The sequence below is a fragment of the Vigna unguiculata genome, chromosome 5 (assembly GCF_004118075.2).
Source record: "Vigna unguiculata cultivar IT97K-499-35 chromosome 5, ASM411807v1, whole genome shotgun sequence".
Lineage (NCBI taxonomy): Eukaryota > Viridiplantae > Streptophyta > Magnoliopsida > Fabales > Fabaceae > Vigna > Vigna unguiculata.
Genome location: NC_040283.1, coordinates 3,626,279 through 3,649,210, shown reverse-complemented (window position 1 = coordinate 3,649,210; position 22,932 = coordinate 3,626,279). Strand labels below are relative to the sequence as shown.

Below are 22,932 nucleotides of genomic sequence, written 5' to 3'. Positions count from 1 at the left end.
ATGAAGAAGCCATGAAAAGTTAGGTGAATTTTACCAACATAGTAGAATCCAGCCAAAGTAAAGATGGTGGAGGTCGTGAAGATGGAAATATAAATTTTAGAGGTAGAGGCCGTGGTAGCTTCAGAGGAAGAGGTCGTTGTAATTTCAACCAACAATGGAGAGACAACAATTTTAGGCCACCTAATCAAGGAAGAGGTGGACACAATGTCAGATCTACTAACCATGGAAGAGGAAGAGGCAACTTCACCTACCAGGAGAGGACAAATTTCAATTGCTACCACTGTGGAAAGTTCGGACACAGAGCTACAAATTGTAGATTTAAACAACATGCAAATATAGCAGAAAATCAATATCAACATATGATAACGTTGTTTTCTACCGTTTATTGATGTTAAATTTTGTGAATAAAATCAACTCCTACATAACTTTTATCTTGTTTAATTCTCTAGTTTATGTTGTTTTTGCATTGTTTCGTATTTTAGTTGTTTTATGCTTTTTTACTTCTAATCTCTATCATGAGTATGTGAAATAAAACAATAGGAAGCAATTCTGGTGGAGAAAAACAAGTTGAAACTAAAGGAAGCATGATTGGACATGAAAGATTGACTTTTACACAAATAATCATGTCGAGGGGCATTGAGATCAAGTCCAACACTGCAAACATGGAGAAAAGACTCACCTATATGTATATACTGCCTTAGACCACCCTTGGAAGGCAAAAAAAGAGCATTGGACGCCAAGGTCACTCGCTAGGCGATCTGGTGGCTCGCTAGGCGAGAATGACAGACCAGAACTGCAATATTTGAGTCGTTGGGCGAAAATATGGTTCGTCCAGCGAGTCACATGTTTGAGAACGTCGATTTTAGGCCTCGTTGGGCGAGAATGAAGCCACTAGGTGAGAATATCAACCCCAATACGCGAATATGGTTATTTAATCATGTTTTTACGAGAGTATTAGGGGATTCCTCATTTTTCACGAATAGAAACACCTTGAGTGCTTGGGAGAGACTCTTGGAGGCTATTAGGGGTGTTGGGAAACTCTCCCTTCTCCTTCTTGGGTTTCCTTCTTCATCCATGGAGGTTTTACCCCTTTTGGGTTGGAGAGGATGATGGGCTGCGAAATTGAAGGCGGGGATGCGAATGGGAGGCACAATTGAACCATGAGCAGTATTCAAGAACCTTGGGAGAGGGATTGTTTCTACTTTATGGTTCCAATTTCTTTCCTATTCTTAAATTTTGTAAAACCCTAGGTTCTCCACCATGGAGAGCAATTTCTATTTGTTGAGATTAGATGTAAAACATTGAATTCTTGTGTAAAATTGTGTTGTTGATTTATATGCTTTTCCAATTCATGTTAGTATTTGATTTCCATGCTTAATGCTTGTTGTGGTTTAATCACCCATGGCTTGTTTGTGGTTCTTGAGGTGTTGGGAAACATCTTTAGAATCTAGATTTGAAATTAAATACCTAATGGATGCTTGTATCTAGGAATAGAACTTGGTTCATTAGTAATCTTAGATTCTTGAAACTAATGCATGATTTCACTTGTTGAGGATTCAAGGAATTGAAACTTGATGAGTGATCATAGGCTCAAAGGCTCTAAGAATAAGATTTGAGTATTCTTGTGAATTGATTTTAACATGAATATGGAATTGGGATAATTTAGAATGCATGAGAATGAAATGGTTGAAGTCTAATCTTGACAAATTGTAAATATACTATGTTAATTTCTTATTGCACACCAACTATTTCATAAAATACAAAAAAAGTTTCTTAGTATTTTTGTGAACTTTGTGTCTAATTAAATCGTGAATTGCAAGAGTTGACATGTGTTGCACAAGTCCCTTGGGAGAGAACGATAAAATACTTATTACTTGCTATGTGCGACCGGTGCACTTGCCGTGTTGGTTTTTCACTAACAAGTTTTTGCATACTGGTGAGAGTTCTGATAATCCACAAACCTTACTCCTCGCAACAAACAATTTTTTAGGCGATGGAGATATTTGGAACCTAGATACTATCTGCAGCAACCACATGTGTGGGAAAAAGGAGTTATTTTTCTCACTAGATGAAATGGTAAAATCTAGCGTGAAATTCGGAAATAACTCAACATTTCGATTTTGGGAAAAGGCCGAGTTGCAATCAAATTGAAGAGCGATTCTCAAAATTTCATCTTTGATGTTTTCTATGCTCTTGGTCTTCATCATAACCTGTTGAGCATGGGACAATTATCAGAGAAAGGCTACAACATGCAGATTCATGATGGCTATTGTATGTTGATTGACAAAAATAGGAGATTCATTACCAAGGTAAAAATGACTCCTAATCGCCTATTCCCTTTAAAAGTTCAACATGATAAAATTCCTTGCTTGAGTTCCATTATACAAAATGATGATTGGCTGTGGCACATGCGCTTTGGACATTACCACTTTTCTGGATTAAATTTTTTATCTAAAAAGGAGTATGTATCTGGTTTGCCTGCTATAAACATTCCTGAAGGTATATGTGAGACTTCTGAAATTGGAAAGAAACACAGAGAATCTTTTCCAACTGGAAAATCCTGGAGAGCAAGAAAGCCATTGGAGATTGTGCATTCATATTTATGCATGGTTGAGATACCAACACATGGCGATAGCAGGTATTTCATTACTTTTATTGATGACTTTAGCAGAAAAGCTTGGGTGTATTTATTGAAACAAAAATCAGAAGTTTGTGATGCCTTTAAGTCATTTAAGGCATTTGTGGAGAAACAAAGTGGCTGCAAGATTAAAGCATTGAGGACAGATAGAGGCCAAGAATACCTTGCTTGTGCAGATTTCTTTGACCACCATGGAATTCAACATCAAATGATAACAAGATACACTCCTCAACAAAATGGAGTAGTAGAAAGGAAGAACAGAACAATCATGGATATGGTGAGATGCATGCTAAAGGCGAAACAAATGCCTAGAGAATTTTGGACAGAAGTAGTTTCTACTGTTGTGTATATTTTGAACAGGTGTCCAACAAAGAGTGTTTGTGATAAAACACCAGAAGAAGCTTAGAGTGGAAGGAAGCCCTCAATCCGGCATCTCAAAGTTTTTGGGTGTATAGCATATGCCCATGTACTAGATCAACTCAAAAAAAGCTTGATGACAAAGGAGAGAAGTGCATCTTCATTGGTTACAACATTAACTCAAAGGCGTACAAGCTTTACAATGCAGTGACAAAGAAGGTAATTATCAGCAGAGATGTGACCTTTGATGAAGAAAGAATGTGGGATTGGTCTTCTAAAGAACAAAAAGAACATGCAGTAAATCCAGAAAATTATGAAGAGGAGAACATACATGTAGATCCAACACCTAATGATCCAGAAACATCAAGCAGACCATAGAGCAACGGAGACTACCAATCAGATTGGAGGATTATGTTGTGGGTAATGACAATGACCCATTTGATGAAGAAATTATCAATTTTGCCTTATTTGCAAATTGTGAGCCTGTAACATTTGAAGAAGCTTCAAATAATCAACATTGGAGAAAAGCAATGGATGAAGAAATTCATGCCATTATGAAGAATCAAACATGGGAGCTGACAAACTTACCAGTAGACAAAAGGCCAATTGGAGTAAAATGGGTGTACAAAACTAAGTACAAGTCCAATGGAGAAATTGATCGTTTCAAAGCAAGGTTGGTAGCAAAAGGGTACAAACAAAAGCCAGGTATTGATTATTTTGAGGTATTTGCTCCTGTAGCAAGATTATATACAATTTGTATGCTTATCTCTCTATCAGCTCAAAATAATTGGAAAATTCATCAAATGGATGTTAAATCTGCCTTTTTGAATGACACTTTGGAAGAAGAAGTATATGTTGAGCAGCCTGCAGGATATGAAGTTGAAGGAAAAGAAGATAAAGTTTACAGATTGAAGAAGACATTTTATGGCTTGAAGTAGGCACCCATGGCATGGTATAAGAAGATTGATTCTTACTTTGTGCATAATGGTTTTCAGAGATGCCCGTTTGAACATACTTTGTATATCAGATCAGTTGACTCTGACAATATTCTTATTGTGTGCCTCTATGTTGATGATCTAATTTTTACTATCAATAATTCAAAGATGATTGCAGAATTCAGGGAGGCCATGGTTAAATGTTTTGAGATGACAGATTTGGGCCTAATGTCATATTTTCTTGGCATTGAGGTCATTCAGCAAGATGATGGAATTTTTATATCTCAAAAGAAGTATGCTGCTGACGTTTTAAAAAAATTCAAGATGGAGAATTCAAAGTCAATCTCAATACCTGTTGAAGAGAAGTTGAAGCTGAAAAAGGATAGTGATGAAAAAAGAATTGATTCAACATATTACAAGAGCTTGATTGGAAGCCTCATATATTTGATTGCTACTATACCAGATATTGTCTTTGGAGTAGGATTGCTGAGCAGATTCATGGAAGAACCACATGCATGTCCTTTACAAGGAGCAAAGAGAATTCTCAGATATATCAAAGGTACTCTGACCGAGGGAATTTTTTATGCTAACACTAAAGTTGTGAAGCTTGTTGGACATACAGATAGTGATTGGGCAGGAGATGTTGAAACAAGAAAAAGCACGTCAGGATATACATTTCATCTAGGAACAGGAGCAATATCGTGGTCCTCAAAGAAACAACCTGTCGTCGCTCTTTCAACAGTCGCATGGCAACAGCTAGTTGTGCAACCCAGACAGTATGATTAAGAATAATGCTTGAAGTGATGCATCAGAAGCAAGATACTCCCACAGTGGTATTTTGTGATAACAAGTCAGCAATTGCATTGTGCAAAAATCCAGTATTTCATGGACGATCCAAGCACATAGATATTTGGTTTCATAAAATCTGAGAACTGGTAGCTGAGAAAGAAGTAGCAATCGAATATTGTCCAACTAAAGAACAAGTTGCAAATATTTTTACACTGAAAGCTGAGTTATTTTATAAGTTAAAAAGAATGCTTGGAATGATACAAGCTTGATTTAAGGGAGGCAATGTCAGTAATTAAATCAAGCTGCAGAAGTTGAAAACTTTGACCGGATAGAAAATGATTGATTGGACCAAAACTTACCTTATGAGAAAGCTTTGTAACTTTATTGGAAAGCATAAAGGCAGCTACACTGGTAAAGCTAATTGTAGGCATCGCACAAAATTGCACAAAATTATAAACACCATTCAATTAGAGTCACAAGTTGAAAGGATATTTACTGACAATTTCTTCTTGAGTGGGTTGTCTAAAAAAAATTAATATTATAATATTTTGTAAAGCCTATAAAAGGCTAATCTTGTACCAAGAGTAATGCATCAATTTTAGATTGAAATATATTGAGTAGAAACACTCTCTTCCTCTCTTGTTTCGCTGTACCTGTATGAGTGTTATTTGATAAAATTATGTCCCACTGATATCAAAATTTATATGCATATTTCATATTTTATATTTTATTTTTAAATTTATTTTTCTTCATAAATATAAAAGTTAACTTAACTAAAATACTCTAAAACTGAATTATATGCGTATAATGTGTAAAAAAAACATTTTTCGAATAAAATAACGACTACACGTTCATACATTTCATACATAGTATAAATGATATATATATCCAAACACCCTAGGAAAGTCCTGAAGGTTACAATTACACACTTCCAACTTCATAACATCATGGCACAGTTCGAGAAAATCACATGTTTTACAATTTGCATGCTTGTAATATGCCTACTAACAAGTTCATCATCGGAAGCTTCTGATGTAAGAGCTACCATGCTAACTTTAATTTGTTTCCTACAATTGATTTTGATCTACTTAAGCTGAACTTACTATATATGGTTGAGTGGTTTTAGGAGACATTCAGAGCAACAGAAAAGACAGAAAACTGGTTGAACCATGGTGGGGGTATATACAACAGAAGATATGCGAGCATGGAGAAAAAGATCAGCGTTGAAACTGTTTCGAACTTAAGTTTGAAGTGGAAGTTCGAAGCGGGCAAAGACATAACTGCAACTCCAGCCATTTTTTATGGCGTACTCTACTTTCCGTCGTGGAATGGTAACATTTATGCGGTGAGAACAGAAGATGGATCTCTGATGTGGAAGCAGAACTTGCAGAATCTATGGTGTGGAAGTAGAGTTGTGATGACATGTATATAAAATGTTCCGACTTCCAATTATTTAGAAAAAAGATTCAATTTTGAGCAAGAGAACAAAATTAACTATGTATAAATGAGTGTTTAAAAACTACGCTCAATATAGAGAGGAAAACATATGCTATAGTTTTCGTTTTATTAATAATCCATTTATGATTATCACATTTTTTAAAAGAGATAACTTTTAGCAGCTTTTTGCCAAAAGCTAAAAGAACTGTTAATCCTTAACACAGAAGGCAAAGAGAGAGTTTCCTTGTGTTAATTTCTTGTTAAACCCATAACCAGCATTGAATCCATGGCCCACATAGATGCACCCTTTGTTGATTGACATGCCTCCATAGACACTGGCTCCAGTTTTATAGGACCATAAAATTTTCCCACTCTTTGCATCCATTGCATATATGTATCCCATTTTATCAGCTGATCCAGCAAAGAGAACACCATTTGCAACACTAACAGGACCATCAGCAGTGCTGTTAGCAGGGTTTGCTGTTGACCACAGAACTCTACCATTGTTAGCATCCATTGCCACCCACCCACCCGCAGTTGTAATCTTGTTTGAGGGTTTGAGCGTGAAATTTTGGGCATCAGAATTCACAATGTTCGTGTAAACCCTCTTTTCATCAGTTGCTGCACCCCATGATCCACCTCCTGCCGACCCATATGGCCCAGCTTCCTACAAAAGAAAAATAGAGAACAAAATGAATAAACTTTTCAACTGATATAGAGATGTCCACCAACTGTTCGATGAAAAGGGTGGGGAGAAGAAAATAGAAAACTATCATACTATAAATTATGTATTACCGTATACCAAACGACGTCACCATTATTTCGATCCAAAGCCCAAGCAATGCCACTTTGCTGGACTGCAACAACAATATCTCTTTTGTTCCCATTTATATCTACGGTCAACATCATAGGTGCCTCACCAAAATCAGCATCTGGTTTGTCTGCTAGAGGGGGACAATCAGGAGCAGGTGTGGGAGAATCGCTACATACTAAGAGAGACACATCTAGCCTCCGGCCTGGTAGTACCATTTGATCTTCCCAGAATCCAAATCAAGGGCTAAGATTGAGTTGGAGTGGTTGTCTGGTTCAACACACTCGTCTGGTTGAGTAGGTTGAGTTCGATTAATTTGTCTCTCTCGACACTGGCGTATTCGTAATGGGGCAGCATAGAGGTTCCCTGTGGCCATATAGACATGGTTTCTTTTCTCATCAATGGAAGGACTACTTCCCCAAACAGCAGCTCCTGCATATCCTCCTTTTGTGTTATTGTTATCTGGTATCGTATAAGTCCTCCACGTGATGTCACCGGATTCAGGATCAAGTTTCACAAATCTTCCACGAAACGTGCAGCACTCATCACGTTTCACAAGTGACTCCAGGGAAGATGTTCCAACATAGTAACCTCTGTGGAGGGTTGAGCATAAATAAGTTTTATAACATGAGTTTTTCCATTAAGAAAATAAGGCAAATAGATCTGCAAATAATGACCTTTTGTAATATGTTCCTGACATGGTGATGAGTGCTTTAGGATGGTAATCCAAAATGGTCTTCCACGCAAGCTTACCTGTTGCTCTTTTGACAGCAATAACAGCAGCAGGGGCATATATTCCCATAATCAGTAAATTACCGACCACTGTAGGAGTTGACCGTGACACTGTCCAATTTACGTTTTTAATAAGGCCTACAGGTGCTTTCAGACCTGTCAATTTGTCCAAGTTCTGCTTCCAAACAAGCGATCCATCAGCTTCTTTAACTGCATAGATGTTACCATTCCAGCTTGGAAAATAAAGGGTACGATCATATATGGCTGGTGTTGCAGTGATGTCTCTGCCAGCATAGAATTTCCACTTCATACGTAGGTCTGGTGCAGTTTTCGGACTGATCTTACGCTCCTTGGAAGCATATCTTCGGTTGAACAAATCTCCACCATGGTTTAACCAGCCTTGTGATTCGTGCCTTGCTACCTAAAACCAAAGCAAAAATTCATGAGTAATCTTTAAAACTATATGTACTCGAACGATATAATGAGGGTTACTATATATCATACGTCAGAGTTTGCTGCAAAGACCATTACTGCATGGATACATAATAACATTAGACAAAGATCCAAGTGCATGCTGTACTTGGGTAGTGGCATGATTGAACCTGAAGATGGTGTGTCAGTTTTCAAGATATATGTTTGAGAAACTTGTTTTGAAGAGACTTTATATGGAAAAAAAAAGTGGCCTAATTTGGTGCGTTATTTTTAGTGTGAAAGTAAAGTCTTACGTTAATGTTATCTAATAAATGATAGTATACAACAAAAGGTGACTTAGTATATTAAGAGATTAATGAAATTAAAATATATAAAAGTATTTAAATAGAAAACTTTTGTCCATGATACATCTAATCTAGTGTATTTATCAATTATTAAAAAAACAATAACACTTTGATAAGATTATACGAATCATATAATTATATGGATAAACGGCTATCGATTGATTGTCAAATTTCAAACTCCGTAGAATAATATCTCATTAGCATTTCATTAAACAAAATCAATTCAACGTAATTTATTTCATATTAATTTTAATTTATTAAAAAATTCTACAATTTATGCCATACAAAAAAAGAAAGTTAAAATCTGTTTTTTTATTTCAAAAATATCTTTAAAAAGTCAATTCATACCTAACTCAATTAAGGTCGATTATAATCATATGACTCTGATGATATATGATAAAAACTTGTATGACATAATTTGATAACTTTTATAAGAATAAAATAATATTAAAAAAAATTAAGTTTTATATTTTAAAAAAGTAAATAATTGTGGGAAATAATATCAAATAATAGTAAAATAAAATATGGTATCGGTGTTTATTATATATATATATATATATATATATATATATATATATATATATATATATATATATATATATATATATATATATATATATATATATATATATATATATATATATATATATATATATATATATATATATATATATATATATATACACGCTAAGATTCATGTGAGGTAGTACGGAAAGTTTTTGAATAAATATGCATGGGTAACTTGGTGAAGGTCAATACTAGCATTATTGAGTGTTTAGTACCTTGTTGAGATTTGCGGTCTACATGGTTCCCTAGGAAATAAATTACTATAATTTCACATTTGAACTATGAAAAAGTGTTGAAAATGTTAAAGATTAACACACTAAAAAATCATGTTGTTTACAAGTATTTGTGGCTACAATTCATATAAATAACAAATTTTGTGACAAAAAGTTAAGGACGGTAATTAGGGATGTCAAAAAAATTCGTACCTCCGAATATCCGTAGATAAAACCGCAACGGATAGAAATGGATATCCAATGGGTACGGATATTTTTAATACTCACATGTTAACAGAACGCGGGTACGTGTATCATAGTATCCGCACCCGTGGATACCCGTATCGCTATATTTTCATTTAAATTAAAAAAAACCATGATTACAACTTAACATATTGAATTTGAATGAGTTCTTTTTTATCAATTGGTTTAAAAAAATCTTCATTTATTTGTAAATTGTCATCCAACACTATTTAAATGCGTTATTTGCACTTTGTTTGAAATTTATAAATGTTATGTTATGCATTGTATTTTTATTTGAATTTATTGTTAAAATATATTGTTAAATATTAAAATTTTCTTTTGTAAATACCCGCGGATACCCGTTGATATCCGTGGATATTAAAAAAATATGCAGATACCCGCATAACGGATATCTACACAAATATGAGTATGGGTGCGAGATGGATATTTATCCAGCGAGTAGGGTACGGGAGAGCTACTACTCGTACCCTACCCGTCCCGTTGATATCTCAACTGTAATGAATATGCAATGAGTAAATATACGAGAGATTTTATAACAAAATCACCTAAACAAACATGTTGTATCACTAACTTGTCAAAAAAATTATATCTAGTAAAAGTCTTCATAAAATATATAAAACAAAATTAGTGACAATCTTTGTGATGAAAACCTCAAGTCTCGATAATAATATCATAAAAGTCGTTACAAAATACTTATTGCATACATATTTCATTTCTCAGTTTAAGAAATCAAAATGTAATTTGTTATTATTGTAATTTATGATACACCGATATTTTAATTTGAATAATATATCCGTGTTTGAGTAAGATATTTTAGGATACTTGACTGATATTAATTATCAATGAAGTATTTAATCTATAAAGCAATAATATTTTTATAATGAAAATAATTTCTAATTTTTTATGTTGACAACTTTAATATATATGATTTTAATTTGGATTTACACAATAATAATCATATATATATATATATATATATATATATATATATATATATATATATAAATAATGTCTTTAAGAATTATTATATATTTTTTAATATGCAAATATAACATATCATATATTATTTTCAAAATAAATGTATCGACATATCAAATACGTGTTATATCCGATATACATATCGTATATGTACATTATTATAACGTGTAATGCATTACTTAAAGAAAAATATATGACACTCTAACTCTGTGTGTGTTCAAATTTTAGTCTTATATATCTACTCTAAATGTTCATGCTTAAAAGATAAAAAAACAAATTTGAAGTGGGAGTAAAATAAATTAAAAATGTTATGAATCTTTAAGTTTGAATATTCATACTTAAACAACAACCTTAAAATAATATATTACATCGGTTTTCCGCATAACGTTGTAATATAAGTTATATATTACATTGATTAGAACATACAACCGATATAATTGTTTTCAATATTCATGAACATCACTGCACTTTTAGTTACATTGTTTTCTTTATAGTAAACCTAATATTATCTTATTGTTATATCTTAAATTTTGCGTTAGTGTCATCATTATTCATACATCTTTTTATCGACAATGCAAAATAAATTAATAAAAGAGCAGAACAAAGTGATCGTACTTCAACTCTTTAAAAAAAGAAAACTACAGACTGCTAACAAAAAATACAAAGAACTACAAGTGAGGTGTGTGCAACTAAAAAAGTATGAGAAAATAATTTAGGTCATAAGAGAGCTATATATAGAGCAAGAACACGCATAAAATACATTTCAAAAACAATCATCTAACATGTAGCTTGTTTGAAATCCAACGATTGAAATTTCGCTAATTGGTGAACCATTTTCTTAAACTCCATATAAACTTATACATAATGTAGAGCTTCAATTGTCACGTATTCTTACCTCAATTGTTTTCAAACAATTTTTTTTTTTTTTTTTTTTTTTTTTTTTTTTTTTTTGCGTATGTTGATAGTGGTTTCCAACATCGTATGGATTATGCCAACATTAAAATGTCTAAATTACAAGTATAGTCAGACAAAAAGGTTAAGATAAAACTCATAATTCACAAATTGATCATTCCCTGCTTACAAATATTATACACTAAATTCATCAATGAAATTCCTCATTTTTGTGACCAGATTTTTGAATCTATATCGATCATTTTTCCTATAGTGTGATAAATAGTATTCATCCCCAAAGATTACTCTCGAGAAGCCATTGTTTTTTTTTTTATATTTCTTACTAACAGAAAGTGATGAATTTGGATGGCGAAGGTATAAAGTCATACCTATCGATAATGAAGTCACATAAAGAAATGAAGAAACGATATATGTGAGGTTATACCCAATTGATTATGCAAGTTGACTTCCCATGATTAAGCAAACTTTACATAAACTAAGTAGTCACAGTTTCTGGAATAGACAAATTGTTCATTTATTTCCTAAACATGGGTGTGAAAATGCAGAGTCCAGATTATCAACTGGTTTTTTGTTTTTTGGTATTATTCTCTGTTGAGCATTAAAAATATACTGTGTTGATATTTTAAATATCTTTTTAACATATTTTAAAATATTAAAATTAGTGGTAATCAGTATATTATAGAGTCACAATAGAGGAATAGTAAAAAGAAAAAAAAAACATGAGAGAATCCAAATTCGAAAATGTATCATAATTGATCAATAACATTAAAATTCCTTTCCTTTGAATCCAACTTAATCCTAAACATCAATTTTATTAATTCCAATGACATGTTAATTATTTAGTCTCACTGTAATACTTCCAAGGTTTAGATAATTAATCATTGTCTTCATTCATAAAGTCATAAAGTCATATTGTGATAGCCGGCATTACGCAACGTCAATACAAATCTTTGTTCACATAAAACTTAAAACTTCTCCTACCATATCTAAATCCATGTACCTGCAACCATATATTCTACATTTCTAAGAAAATTTCAGTATGTTTGTAACCTCCTATGAATTATTTTAATAGCATATGTTTGTTACCCACATTTATACAGCACTATTTTAAATATTAATTAAATATTTATTCAAGAAAAAACAACATTAAATAAAAATTACACATAATTTAAGTTTTATAATAATAATTATATTTATTATTTTTTTGAAGATGTTAAATGAAAAAAATATCTGAGAGATTTGAATGAACTTATGAATGAATTTAATTATTAAAAGAGTTAATGAAAAACTGTGTAACGAAAAATAATTATTTAAATAAAAAAAATTAAAAAATCATAGACAAAAGTGAAAATAAATATTTTTTTTGTTATGTAATAGTTTAAGAGTTTAACAATTTTATTCAATCAATATTAAGTTTACTCACTTTCTTAAAATACGATACCTCCTTGAAAAAGTTAACATAGAAAAAAGTGTAATTAAAGTTATAATGAAAAAAAAATCTTGAAAATCTAAAATTTTATGTTTAATAAGTGACATGAATAATTGAGAAAAAAATGTATATAAGAAATAATTCTTCAAATAAAATAAAACAAATTATCAAAGAAATGATGAAAATCAATTTTTAAAATTGTTTAATTAATTAAAAATGTTTTAATAATTTTAAATGTAAATGAATAGATGAGAGGATAACTATATATTTCTCTATTCTCATTTTTATATGTAACTTAAAATGCTAGATACCCATAGTCAATAATTCTTCCTCAAAAATAGGAAAGGCCAAACAATGTCTATAAAAATAAACTTATTTGTCATCTCTAATACTATTTCATGTCAAGTGGTTAAAAGTTGACCATGATAAGTGTTTAAACTTTATTTCTTTATTTAGTACAACAAATTTCGAGTTTTATACCTTACGCTGACTTCACTGCAAACATCACCAAGTAAAGTATGAAGTTTGCATTACAGCGTGAAAAGAAAAAAAAAATGCATATGACATTAAGCACTATTAAATTAGCGGAAAAAAAATGAATGAATTAGAGACCAATAATAAATATATTTCAAGCAATTTTAAACAAATAAAGTATTTTACTGTCCTCAATGTTCTACTGATTAAACGTAATTTTTTCTTATCAAGAAAAAAAATAACGATATATAAATAAGGAACAGTACCATTCATTCATATTAATTCAAACCAAACATTATACATAAATTATTATATAACAATTACTCGTCCAAAATACGAAAATAATAACTATACTCCAGATCTCAAACGTTAACGTTATTATTCCTCCAAATATTTCATGTAATCTTTAAAAGAAGTGTTTAGAAGGATAGTTATTTTAAACAAAATGACTTTAAACGATCAATATATACAAGTATTGATCTAGAAGAAGGTTTCAGTAACTTTTCTTTTTCTGAAAAATGTAATTTTACTCAATTTTTATTGGTTTCTTTATATATATATATTTGAAAAATTAAAATTTTCTATTCAACATTACGCGATTTTTTTCGGAAAAAAACAAATCATTGAATCGGTTTTTTTTATTAAAGATAAGTGAGACAACCAAACCAATGCCTATACACAACCAAAATGCCTCTCAAAATGAACGCCGCCACATTGACATGGTAAACCAAAATAAAAATATTGTCCTTGGCATATCATAATAAAAGAGGCATATTATAATAAAAATGATATTGTTCCTTTTACACCAACAAATTTATATACATATTTTATATTTATTATTTTATTTTTCAATTTCTTTTTCTTCATAAATATAAAAGTTAACTTAACTAAAATACTCTAAAACTGAATTATATGTGTATAATGTGTAAAAAAAACATTTTTCGAATAAAATAACGACTACACATTCATACATTTCATACATAGTATAAATGATATATATATCCTAGGAAAGTCCTGAAGGTTACAATTACAAACCTCCAACTTCATAACATCATGGCACAGTTCGAGAAAATCACATGTTTTACAATTTGCATGCTTGTAATATGCCTACTAACAAGTTCATTATCGGAAGCTTCTGATGTAAGAGCTACCATGTTAACTTTAATTTGTTTCCTACAATTGATTTTGATCTACTTAAGCTGAACTTACTATATATCGTTGAGTGGTTGTTTTAGGAGACATTCAGAGCAACAGAAAAGACAGAAAACTGGTTGAACCATGGTGGGGATATATACAACAGAAGATACGCGAGCATGGAGAAAAAGATCAGCGTTGAAACTGTTTCGAACTTAAGTTTGAAGTGGAAGTTCAAAGCGGGCCAAGACATAACTGCAACTCCAGCTATTTTTGATGGAATACTCTACTTTCCGTCGTGGAATGGAAACATTTATGCGGTGAGAACCGAAGATGGATCTCTGGTGTGGAAGCAGAACTTGCAGAATCTAACGGGTGTAAGTGCAACAGGGTTTGTGCCAGGTGTCAACTGGACTGTGTCAAGAGCAACACCAACTATTGCAGACCATGGTCTTGTGTTGTTTGGAATATATGGTCCTGCACTTGTTATTGCTCTCAAAAGATCCACGGGAGAGTTAGTTTGGAACACACGTTTGGACAGTCATAACACAAGTGCTATCTCCACGTCTGGAACCTACTACAACGGGTCAGTTATAACGTTTTGTTCCACAGTTTAACTTTTCATTTCTATTTTTAATTTTTTTTTTCCCAAACTCATCCCTAAAATATATTGTGATTTAACTGAGATGTTAAATAATATGCATTTATGTTTTAAAATATACTACCAGATATTATCATAACTATGTTTCTAAATGATGAAAGCACAAAAGTCAACCAAAGAAAAACATTGACTTTTGGTTGTATGACTATGAAAAGTATTTCACAAATTAGTGTACAATGTTCAACGTTTCTTTCCATATCATTGAATTATATTTAATTTATCGGGGACGTGGTCTCCGAAAAATGGTATATATATTATACATAATCAATTCTTTGGAAGTTGACAACTAATTGGTATGCCAATTATAATATGATGCATGGGTATATAATGTAAATATTAAAATATTATAAGTAGGTTGTGACTTGTTTAATGAAAAACACAAAATCTAAAATGATAGAATCAAATTTTCATATAAATTCAAATTGATTGAATGATGAGCTAGATTTACTTGGAGGAATAACCAACACAGACGAGTAACTTTCTAGTGTCGTTTATGTAAAGAAAATGATCACAGACACACACAAAAAAACCACCTTAAAGAATCAATGTAAAAGTAGTGATTGCACATGAAGTTGCAAATGTATACAGGGCTTATTATGTGGGAACATCTTCACAAGAAGAAGGTCTGACACCTGAAGAATGTTGCACCTTTCGAGGAAGCTTCTTAAAGCTAGATATTAAATCTGGTGCCATTTTGTGGCAAACCTTCCTGCTACCTGATAATCATGGAGAAAAAGGAGAATATGCTGGAGCAGCTGTATGGGGAAGTAGCCCTTCCATCGATGCATCAAGGAACCATATATATATTGCCACTGGAAACTTGTATTCTGCCCCTTTGGAAATACGTCAATGTCAAGAAAAAGAAAATAACGAAACACAACCCACTCACCCTGATCGCTGTGTTGAGCCAGAAAATCACTCTGATTCAATCCTCGCACTTGACTTGGATGATGGAAAAATCAAATGGTACCGCCAATTCGGAGGGTACGATGTGTGGTTCGTTTCATGCAGCAATTTGTCAACACCTAATTGTCCACCTGGTCCCAACCCAGATGCTGATTTCGGGGAGGCACCAATCGTTCTCACAATTGATGTCAACAAAACAAAACAAGATGTTGTTGTTGCTGTGCAAAAGAGTGGTTTTGCTTGGGCTTTGCACCGTGATGACGGCAACCTAGTTTGGTCCACGGTTAGGGTTTTAAGCATTAATTAAGAATGTTGAAAACCTTAGGAATTATTTAATATACATCATGGTACGTAACATTGGAAAGTTTGATTTTGTGTAGGAAGCTGGACCAGGAGGGGTTGCGGGAGGTGCAATATGGGGAGCAGCGAGTGACATAGAAAGGGTTTACACTAACATTGCTAATTCTGATCGCAAGAACTTCACCCTGAAACCATCGAAGAAGACTACAAGAAGTGGAGGGTGGGTGGCAATGGAGACAAAGAGTGGGAAGATCTTGTGGTCCACAGAAAACCCTAGTAATGCCTCTGCTTTTGGACCTGTTTCTGTAGCTAATGGCATTGTGTTTGCAGGATCCGTAGATATAAAAGGACCTATTTATGCAATTAACGCTGAGACAGGTAGTATTTTGTGGTCGTATGAGACAGGATCATCGGTGTACGGTGGCTTGTCTGTCAGTGATGGGTGCATATATGTTGGGAATGGATATAAGGTAGGCTTTGGATTGAATATTGGAAATTTTACTGCTGGAACTTCGCTTTTTTCCTTTTGTGTCTAAGCCAAAATTCTGTGGTTAGTGACCCAAATAAAGACGCATGATCATATGATGTCATGTTTTATGGTTTTTATTTCTGAATAAGATGGGCACAAAACAACATGATCTACTGTGAAATTGGAGTTTTGTACCACATGTGTTTTGTAATGCTATTGTCTTAATATTATATATATATATATATATATATATATATATATATATATATATATATATATATATTGAAGTGCCCTTATGATAATTTGGATGTTAAATGAGACCTGGTACAATTATTGTTTATGTATAAACTTTAAATTTGCATTAATGGGTAAAAATATATGGAAAAAGTCATTTAACACCATTTGACGACCCTTCGATGATTTGTATAAAGGTAAAATAGTTTTAACAAAAGTTAACTTTTGTATTTTTAGAAGAAAGAGAAAATAAATAGTAGTGAAAGATACTATGAAATGATAATGAAAAAAAGAGTAGTGTTAAAATAATTTGTGTCCAAAATATATAGATTTTGATGTCTACATTAATGTGTAGATGTTTGTGTGTATTACCAAATAATAGATATTTGGGGACTGGAGCCCATCTCAAAAATTGTGATACATCTTCATAAATTTCCCACTGCGTTCTACCTAAGCAAATTTTTTTCTTAAAAGAAAACTTCTAGACCGTATAATTTGGAAGTTAAAAATAACTTTTAAATTATCTAATTCAGAAGTCAAATGATTTAATGAAGAATCGCAGAATTCGAAAGTTATTTTTATTTTGAGATTATACAAAAAAGATAAAAAATGATTCTTTTTAAAATACTGGCGCACAGGGATAAATGTATGGAGGTGCAGGAAGCAGTTATCCATTTTTTAAAACAATGGGCAGCTCAAAGGTTCACACCAGAAACAATCATATTGCAATTTTGGAGGCATTTTCTTTATGCACTCACATTATTACTAACTCTTGCGCCATACTAACGTAGAAATAAGACTAAAATACTCTTTCTCATTACACCACTACAGTTGTCGCTAATACGCCCTCGCATGCTCCACCTTAGTTTCCAAGTGCTTTAAGAGAAAGAAGATGAGAGAGCTCATTTTGAAAAGATTGTCCGTTCCAAAAGTTATGATTTATGTTTTGAAAAGTTTGTATGAGAAATTTTGTTTTAAAAGCTCGTTCTAAAATGTATTTTATGTATTTTCAAAATTTTATTCTGGAAAATCTATTTTGGAAATCTCATTTCAAAATATATCATATATATTTTGGAAAGCTTGTTTTTGAAACTTTGTTTTCAAAAGTTTATTTTAGAATACATGTGTTTCACAAAGCTTAAAAATCTTATTCTGGAAATTTTATTCCAAAAATTATGTTATAAACTTATAGAAAACTTGTTTTGGAACAATTTCATAACAAATAATCTAGATGTCATTTTTTTACAAAAGATACATGATCATTTTCAAAATTATGGGGATGCATTTAGAAATTATAGGGTGTAGGAAGAAAAAGCCTATTTGGAAGCAGGTTTTTGCCGTTGATTTTTCTTTTCATTTCTTCCTTGGTCAAAGGTTTTAGCTTTGCCTTCAAATTAGCATGGTCTCAAAAAGAACTTATGTATAGGTTTACAGACAATTATTGAAATAAAAACAAAAAGTTCTTGATAAAAACAAGGAATCTAACCCGATTAATTAAGCAAGACACGTTGTTGTAAGCTTTTAATATATGTTCTATTCCTACGTATAAAAGCAGATTTGATAATATATTTGTTATAACTTTATTTCCAAGTGTGTTGAGTTTGAATTGCCTAATATTCTGATTATCACTTTATCCTTTTAAATTATTTTATTTTCTAAGCTTTAATTAATTAAATGATTCTTAGATGTTGAAAAGATAACCTTAACAAATAAATTCATTGACTTAGGGCCAGGACAAATTAATACATAGGTCCACATGGCCCAAAACACAAGCCTAGTCAGAGTATCATATAAACTCTGGTCTTAAGCTGAAAACAGTGAAGTGCTGTGTGACACTCTCACCCACTGCCTTTCATTTTTCCCCTTCACTCCCCATCATTATTCCTTTCTCTCCCTCCTACTACATTACAATCTCTTCTTCTCATTCTTGCTTCATACCAAATCCCTCTGCAACAAAAATGATCAAGCTCTTTTTCTTCCTGCTGAGTCTCTTCTTAGGAGCTTCTGGCTCTGTCAATGGCTCTGTTGTTGAGAAGGAAAATATAAAAATATTTGAGCTCAAGAAAGGTGAACTTTCTTTGAAGGTCACCAACTGGGGTGCATCAATTGTGTCCCTTCTCCTTCCTGATAAGAATGGTATAATTCACTGCTCCAAACTTCAAATCATGATTTTTCTTCTTTATTTTCCTTATTTCTCTGTCTTCTGTGTTCAGGAAAGTTGGGTGATGTTGTTCTTGGATACGATTCTGTTAAGGATTACACTGTGAGTCCACTCTCATCTGTATTTCTTGATTATTGTGATTTCAGACTTTGCTACCTTCTGTGATTTCTTCTCTTCTGCAAGGCTACAATATTCTCGTGTTCAACAACTTGGATTTATTCAAACATGTGATAGCTATGAATACTTTTGTTTAGCAAAAAAAAAAAAAAATTTGCTTGGTTGGCTAAGATTTGGAGTATAGTTTGTCGCTATCCCCAGAGTCCTAGTCACCACTTGAGTCCAATGTAAAAACGAATTACTTTTAGGTTAAATTATTTAGTTATATAATTTAGAGAATAATACTATTATTTAGTTTGAAGAGTTATTAATAAATTTCACTATATTAAGATAGCTTTGAAGTTTGTGTCAGTTCATGGAAAGAAAGGGTCCACGTACGTATAAGTCAATTTTTTAATACAGAAAGGGATTGCGTTTTTTAATTTTCAATGTCCCTTTTCTAGTTGTTGTTTCCATCTGACATTTCCACATATACATATTTGTCATATTTACCTCCCCCAGCTGTATATAAAAATGTATTCGCTTATATTATTATTTTTTTATTTCTTCAAAATCATTTTGCTATTTCGTGATTGTAGATAAAATTTTAATTTGATTAAATTTTTAATTTGAAAAATTAAAATTCTACAAGTGATGCTTCCACTGTATGTAGTGTATCTAACTAGCTATTTTATAATGAAGAAAAGTAGCATACAAGTAATGACAAGTTGACAACAAGGTATGTTGAGTGTTGCATTCAGATAGGTGTAGGTTAGATCTGAGGAAGTTATAAAGGCATTGTGCGATCCCCTGGAATATTGGGTTGCAATGATGTTTCAAGGTATAATCATGGTGGTTGCACTAATGACCAAAATTAATTAAAATAATAGTAATTTGTTCTTATGGTTAAATAATATAATGATTGCAGTTAAAGTTTTATAAATAGATTAATAATGTAGTTTTTATTAAAATAAATTTCGAATAAATATTTTTTTCTGAGTAAAAATTCTTCATTACTTTATATGGAGGATTGCATAAAGTAAAAAGGTTAATATTTTATTAAAAAATATAAATACTATTTAATTTAAAAAGGATTATTCAGTTAAATTATAGTAATTTAAGATGGAGAATAGTATATATTGCACTAGTTTAGTGGTAGTATGGTTTAGAAAGATTTTCACAAAGAATCATCATCAAAAAGGGTATATAGAAGTTTCCAAAAATAATTATTCTTCTGATATCGTAGCAAGGACGCACTAAGGGTAGTAGGTGAAGTGCCCCTTATCAGATAATTTTTCCCAAATCCGTAGATAAGGTTTATCTATGAATTCGGAAAAAGATGGCCACAAGTCACGTGATGCACGTGTGGCCTTAAAACATTTTACACCAGGGTACTGCGCCATTACTAAAAGTTACTTGGTGGAAGTCAGAGTTGTGTTGTGCAGAACTAGTAACATTTATGCTTTCTTTTCAACTCAATTTTCCTTTTGTTTCCAACTTAACCCTACCAAACACAGGATTTATATACCACAATGTTTGTTCTTTTTGTTTCCACCTAACATGTCTCACATATAGTGGATAAATTGTGACCAAGTTATTGCATGCCAACTGTTTGCAGAATGATACAACATATTTTGGTGCTACTGTTGGCCGGGTTGCCAACAGAATTGGTGGAGCTCAGTTTACTCTACATGGAACCCATTACAAATTAGTTGCTAATGAAGGAAACAATACACTTCATGGTATGTTCAACATAAGTGAAAAAGACCTTAACAAAGAATTTATACCTTAGTTGTCGTATATTATTTTTACCAGAGTGTTCTGTCTGTCCTATTTGTTAGGTGGATCCAGAGGATTTGGTGATGTTCTTTGGAAAGTGGAAAGGTATCAAAAGGAAGGTCCAAGTCCTAGAATCACTTTCAGTTACCACAGTGTAGATGGTGAAGAAGGTAAGCCATAGTATCACTCTTTTGATTGCTTCTAAGTTCTAAATGATTAAAGTAAAAGATCAATTTATTTTAGAGGGGTAAGTGTGAGCTAAATAATTTCTGACAGTTAGAAATTCTGATATTTGTGTTTCAGGGTTCCCTGGTGATGTTATTGTAAGTGTGAGCTACATTCTAACTGGGAAAAACCAATTGGTTATACTTATGAAAGGAAAAGCTCTGAACAAAGCAACTCCGTTGAACTTGGCCAACCATGTTTACTGGAACCTAGGAGGCCAAAACAGTGGCAACATTCTGAACGAGGTTGTGCAGATATTTGGTTCACAAATCACAGTTGTTGACAGCAAACTCATTCCCACAGGAAAATTTGCTTCTGTGAAAGGAACAGCTTATGATTTCCTTAAGCCACAGAGTATTGGAAGCAGGATCAACCAACTGGCTGAAACCAAAGGTTATGACATAAACTATGTGCTGGATGCTGAGAAGGGAAAAAAGAGGAAGCTAGCAGCTATAGTGCAGGATAAGAAATCTGGAAGAGTTTTTGAACTGTACACAAACGCTCCTGGTTTGCAGTTTTACAGTGGTAACTATATCAAGAATGTGAAGGGGAAAGGTGGATATGTATACAATGCTCATGCAGGACTGTGTTTGGAGACTCAGGCCTTCCCTGATTCTGTGAATCGTCCTAATTTTCCTTCGACAATTGTGACCCCAGAAAAGCCTTACAAGCACTATATGCTCTTCAAGTTTTCCACCAAAACTCACTATTAGTTTAGAGAGACGCAAGAGGAGTCATGTTTCTCCCAATTTCAGTTTACCTCGCTAAATCAGTGTAACATTTATGAACCTGGATTTCGTCCATACTTGTGGCCATTACAATGAATAATTTAGTGTTCTCTCCATAATTGGTGGTGCGTAAGAATCTACTTATGGATTTGAGTATGAGATTTAGTAAAAATAAAAAAGTTAACTATAAACACGGAAAAAGACAAAAGAAAATATAATTTATTTATTTAAAAATTTTGAATAGTCATATTATAGTATATGTCATCAATTCATTTTATTAAATATTACAGGTGCATACATTGTTTATTTTAATATTTGACAACCTTGCGACATTTTTATTAAAAAGTAAAAATCTATCATGATAAATTAAGAATTTTTTTTCCACAAACTACAATGTTTTTTTTCTCATAAGAATGTGGAAGAAGACCCCAATCCAATACCAGTGACTTTTTTTTTTCTAATTTCTTAAAAAAACTATTTTCTTGTTATTTGTCGCTGTAATGAAGGATTAAACAGCTGTTGCGTTGACAGTCAAAGTTGTTGGCTGAAACACACCATGTTACGAGGATTTAGTCAACTTAGGCGAAACCAATTGGTGGATGATTTTTTTTTCTTTCTTAAATTAACTCTCAAATTCATTTAAGAAATAAATATCTGGGAGGCTTTTGATGTTATAAAGTACAAATTTAAGATTTATGACAATTTCATAATAATTATTTTAAAAATACATATAAAATTATGAATTGTTATCACTTTATTACACATAGTTATAATGAGTGTATCATCATGGAAGTCTTCTCTATCCCTATTTAGGGGACAATTGGTAAGGATTATGACTTCGTGTGAGTACAATTTACAAAAGTATCTCTCTCAGAAGTGACTCTGTCTGTACTGAGAAGTTATCAGATGTATGACAATTTATATAATG

The 22,932-nt window shown here is 32.3% G+C and overlaps 5 protein-coding genes across 5 annotated transcripts; 3 read left to right on the top strand and 2 right to left on the bottom strand.

The window, feature by feature from the left end:
• The first annotated feature begins 3,939 nt into the window (after positions 1-3,939).
• Positions 3,940-4,716, top strand: LOC114186245 (uncharacterized mitochondrial protein AtMg00810-like). Its single transcript, XM_028074288.1, has one exon. It carries the CDS (start codon positions 3,940-3,942, stop codon positions 4,714-4,716), a length of 777 nt encoding a protein of 258 aa, XP_027930089.1.
• Positions 4,717-6,364: 1,648 nt separating this feature from the next.
• On the bottom strand, positions 6,365-7,065 carry LOC114186240. The gene is made up of 2 exons (XM_028074283.1): positions 6,952-7,065; positions 6,365-6,823 (listed from the first exon to the last, which is right to left on the bottom strand). The coding sequence occupies exons 1-2, from the start codon at positions 7,063-7,065 to the stop codon at positions 6,365-6,367; spliced, it is 573 nt and encodes a 190-aa protein (XP_027930084.1).
• Positions 7,066-7,447: 382 nt separating this feature from the next.
• On the bottom strand, positions 7,448-8,227 carry LOC114186228. Its single transcript, XM_028074267.1, has 2 exons — positions 8,204-8,227; positions 7,448-8,120 (listed from the first exon to the last, which is right to left on the bottom strand). The coding sequence occupies exons 1-2, from the start codon at positions 8,225-8,227 to the stop codon at positions 7,608-7,610; spliced, it is 537 nt and encodes a 178-aa protein (XP_027930068.1). The 3' UTR covers positions 7,448-7,607.
• Positions 8,228-14,320: 6,093 nt separating this feature from the next.
• On the top strand, positions 14,321-16,992 carry LOC114183812 (polyvinylalcohol dehydrogenase-like). Its single transcript, XM_028070961.1, has 4 exons — positions 14,321-14,451; positions 14,547-15,031; positions 15,695-16,295; positions 16,393-16,992. Exons 1-4 carry the CDS (start codon positions 14,365-14,367, stop codon positions 16,846-16,848), a joined length of 1,629 nt encoding a protein of 542 aa, XP_027926762.1. The 5' UTR covers positions 14,321-14,364; the 3' UTR covers positions 16,849-16,992.
• A 1,829-nt stretch (positions 16,993-18,821) lies between these two features.
• Positions 18,822-22,123, top strand: LOC114183005 (aldose 1-epimerase-like). The gene is made up of 5 exons (XM_028069828.1): positions 18,822-19,151; positions 19,229-19,278; positions 20,891-21,014; positions 21,114-21,221; positions 21,355-22,123. The coding sequence occupies exons 1-5, from the start codon at positions 18,974-18,976 to the stop codon at positions 21,987-21,989; spliced, it is 1,095 nt and encodes a 364-aa protein (XP_027925629.1). The 5' UTR covers positions 18,822-18,973; the 3' UTR covers positions 21,990-22,123.
• The last annotated feature ends 809 nt before the right edge of the window (positions 22,124-22,932 follow it).